General features: G+C 64.6%; 1 protein-coding gene across 1 annotated transcript in view; it reads left to right on the top strand.

The window, feature by feature from the left end:
• MMP9 (matrix metallopeptidase 9 (gelatinase B, 92kDa gelatinase, 92kDa type IV collagenase)) overlaps positions 1-1919 on the top strand; it is a 4103-nt gene extending 2184 nt beyond the window's left edge. Inside the window, exons 7-13 of the mRNA XM_009893379.1 lie at positions 14-187; positions 311-466; positions 577-805; positions 926-1065; positions 1179-1329; positions 1435-1538; positions 1810-1919. Coding sequence (XP_009891681.1) covers positions 14-187; positions 311-466; positions 577-805; positions 926-1065; positions 1179-1329; positions 1435-1538; positions 1810-1919 — 1064 coding nt within the window. The remainder of the gene's footprint in view (positions 1-13; positions 188-310; positions 467-576; positions 806-925; positions 1066-1178; positions 1330-1434; positions 1539-1809) is intronic.
• The last annotated feature ends 697 nt before the right edge of the window (positions 1920-2616 follow it).

The following is a 2616-nucleotide window of genomic DNA, read 5'->3' as shown; positions in this document are numbered from 1 at the left end:
CGCTGTACTGCAGACACAGCGGTGATCGGCGGCAACTCCCAGGGGGACCCGTGTGTCTTCCCCTTCACTTTCCTGGGCCAGTCCTACAGCACCTGCACCAGCCAGGGCCGGCAGGATGGCAAGCTCTGGTGTGCCACCACCAGCAACTATGACACTGACAAGAAGTGGGGCTTCTGCCCAGACAGAGGTACCAGCCCCCCTGCCTGCACCCTCCGGCCCCACACAGTGCTGCTGTGGTCCCCACGGGGGTTGCAGTCCCTGGCCCGTGTGTCCCATCCTGCCGGGCGCTGAGGCCAGTGCTTTCCCCTAGGTTACAGCATCTTCCTGGTGGCTGCCCATGAGTTCGGGCACTCGCTGGGGCTGGACCACTCCAGTGTGCGTGAGGCCCTGATGTACCCCATGTACAGCTATGTCCAGGACTTCCAGCTGGACCCAGATGATGTCCAGGGCATCCAGTACCTCTATGGTGAGCAGCTGCACCGTGGCCAGGCATGCTGGGGGTCCCGCGGTGCTGGGCCAGCCCCCAGCAGTGCTGGGCCAGCCCCCAGCCTCATACCCTCCCCTGTATTTGTTCAGGTCGTGGCTCCGGCCCCGAGCCCACCGCCCCTGCGCCCGTGCCCACTGAGGAGCCCCAACCCATTCCCACCGAGGCCGGCAGCACCTCCACCACCGAGGAGGAGGAGGAGGAGACACCAGAGCCCACGTCTGATCCTGTTCCAGTGGACCCCAGCCGGGACGCCTGCATGGAGAAGAACTTTGATGCCATCACAGAGATCAATGGGGAGCTGCATTTCTTCAAGGATGGGTGAGCAGCAGCGCCCAACGCCTCCTGCCCTGATGAGTGCCGGGGCGACGAGGGGGCATGGGGGGATACACAGGGCTGTGCCATGCTGAGGTTACCAGGGCAGTTGATCTTCCCCACCAGGAAATACTGGACCCACTCATCCTTCTGGAAGTCAGGCATCCAGGGCGCCTTCTCCATCGCAGACACCTGGCCTGGCCTCCCGGCTGTCATCGACGCCGCTTTCCAGGACGTACTCACCAAGAGGGTCTTCTTCTTTGCAGGTGAGCTCTGCCCCTGCCGCCCTGGGCCCCGGTGCTGCTGGCATCACGAGGAGCCCGCTCCTGCTCTGGTGCTCTCAGGGCCAGCTGACACCCGTGCTCTCTCCTGGCTGCAGGTCGGCAGTTCTGGGTGTTTTCTGGCAAGAGCATGCTGGGCCCCCGAGGGATCGAGAAGCTGGGCATCGGGAAGGAAGCCGGCCGCATCTCGGGGGCCCTGCAGCGGGGCCGCGGCAAAGTGCTGCTCTTCAGTGGGGAGAGTTACTGGAGGTGAGTGGGTCCAGACGGCTGTAGTGGTGCCTGCTGGCTCCCCCTGCGAGGGGCTTGGATGGAGGGCTCCCAGCAGCCCTCAGCACAGTTCTGCTCGCCACGCAGGCTGGACGTGAAGGTCCAGAGGGTGGACAAGGGCTACCCCCGTGCCACCGATGATGTCTTCACCGGTGTCCCCCTCGATGCACGCAATGTCTTCCTCTACCAAGGTGAGTGTGGACCTGGTGGGCGGGGGCCATGCTGTCACCCCCAGGCTGCCTCTCTGTGCCTGGCACAGGGCAGGGGATGCACTGTGGGGGATGGCACCGGTGCAGGGCATGCCATCGGTCCTGGCAGGTCCCTGTGGTGGGGCTGGCTGGGCTCCAGCAAGGGCCGTGTGCTGGCGCCACATTCGCATGTGCCGGCATTGCTTGAGCAGCCGCTGGGACGGGTCCTTGTCTCTGCTCACCCTCCGTTCCTTCCACCTCACTCTTCATCCAGACAAGTACCACTTCTGCCAGGGCAGCTTCTACTGGAGAATGACACCACGCTATCAGGTGGACCGGGTAGGCTACGTCAAGTACGACATCCTGCAGTGTCCCCAGCACTGAGGACCAGACCGGCACACTGCTCCCTGCCCACTGCTGCCAACCCCCAGGCTCCTGTCTTGCAGCCTGATCCCCCGGGGCACCGGGGACCGCACAGCCTTGCGGCCATGGGGCAGTCCCCGACGAGGTGGGGGCTTTGCCGTCTCCCCAGCAGGAAGGGACAGGGAGTCCTGGGGTCGCTCCTCGGGAGCTGCCCGGCCCGGGGAGCCCCTGCTGTAGAGCAGGACTCTCACCCTGCCAGCACCAGCTCTGCCGTGCAGAGGCGTTTGCCTGGTGCAAACCACACATGGATTTATAACGACTTTGTCTTTCTCCTGAGCCAGCCGGGTCGGGTCGGGCCAGGCTCCGCTGGGAGCTGGTGCCCAGGGACTCGGCCGGGGCAGGGACGCGGGGCTCTGCCTCTGTCCTGCCTGCTGCCCACTCTGCCAACCTCCATCTGCCTGTTTTTAATAAAGACGATCCTTTGGACACTGCCTCCAAGTGCTCTGTCAACCGTGTGGGGCCATGGCGTGGCAAAGCCTCGAGGTGCCGGGCTGGGGGGCATCATCTTCCTTCAGGGTTTGGGGAGCCAGTTTCGGTAGGGAAGGGGGCGCTGTGCAGGGGGGATGCTGCCAAGTCCCCCCTTCTACTGAGGGCTCTGGGATCTCTAAGGGACACTGGGTCCCACCAAGGAGGATGTCCCTCGGTCCCAACATCCCCC

The sequence above is a fragment of the Charadrius vociferus genome, unplaced genomic scaffold, assembly GCF_000708025.1.
Source record: "Charadrius vociferus isolate BGI_N301 unplaced genomic scaffold, ASM70802v2 scaffold259, whole genome shotgun sequence".
Lineage (NCBI taxonomy): Eukaryota > Metazoa > Chordata > Aves > Charadriiformes > Charadriidae > Charadrius > Charadrius vociferus.
Note: the sequence above shows the minus strand (reverse complement) of the source record. Positions and strands in the feature narration are given on the sequence as shown.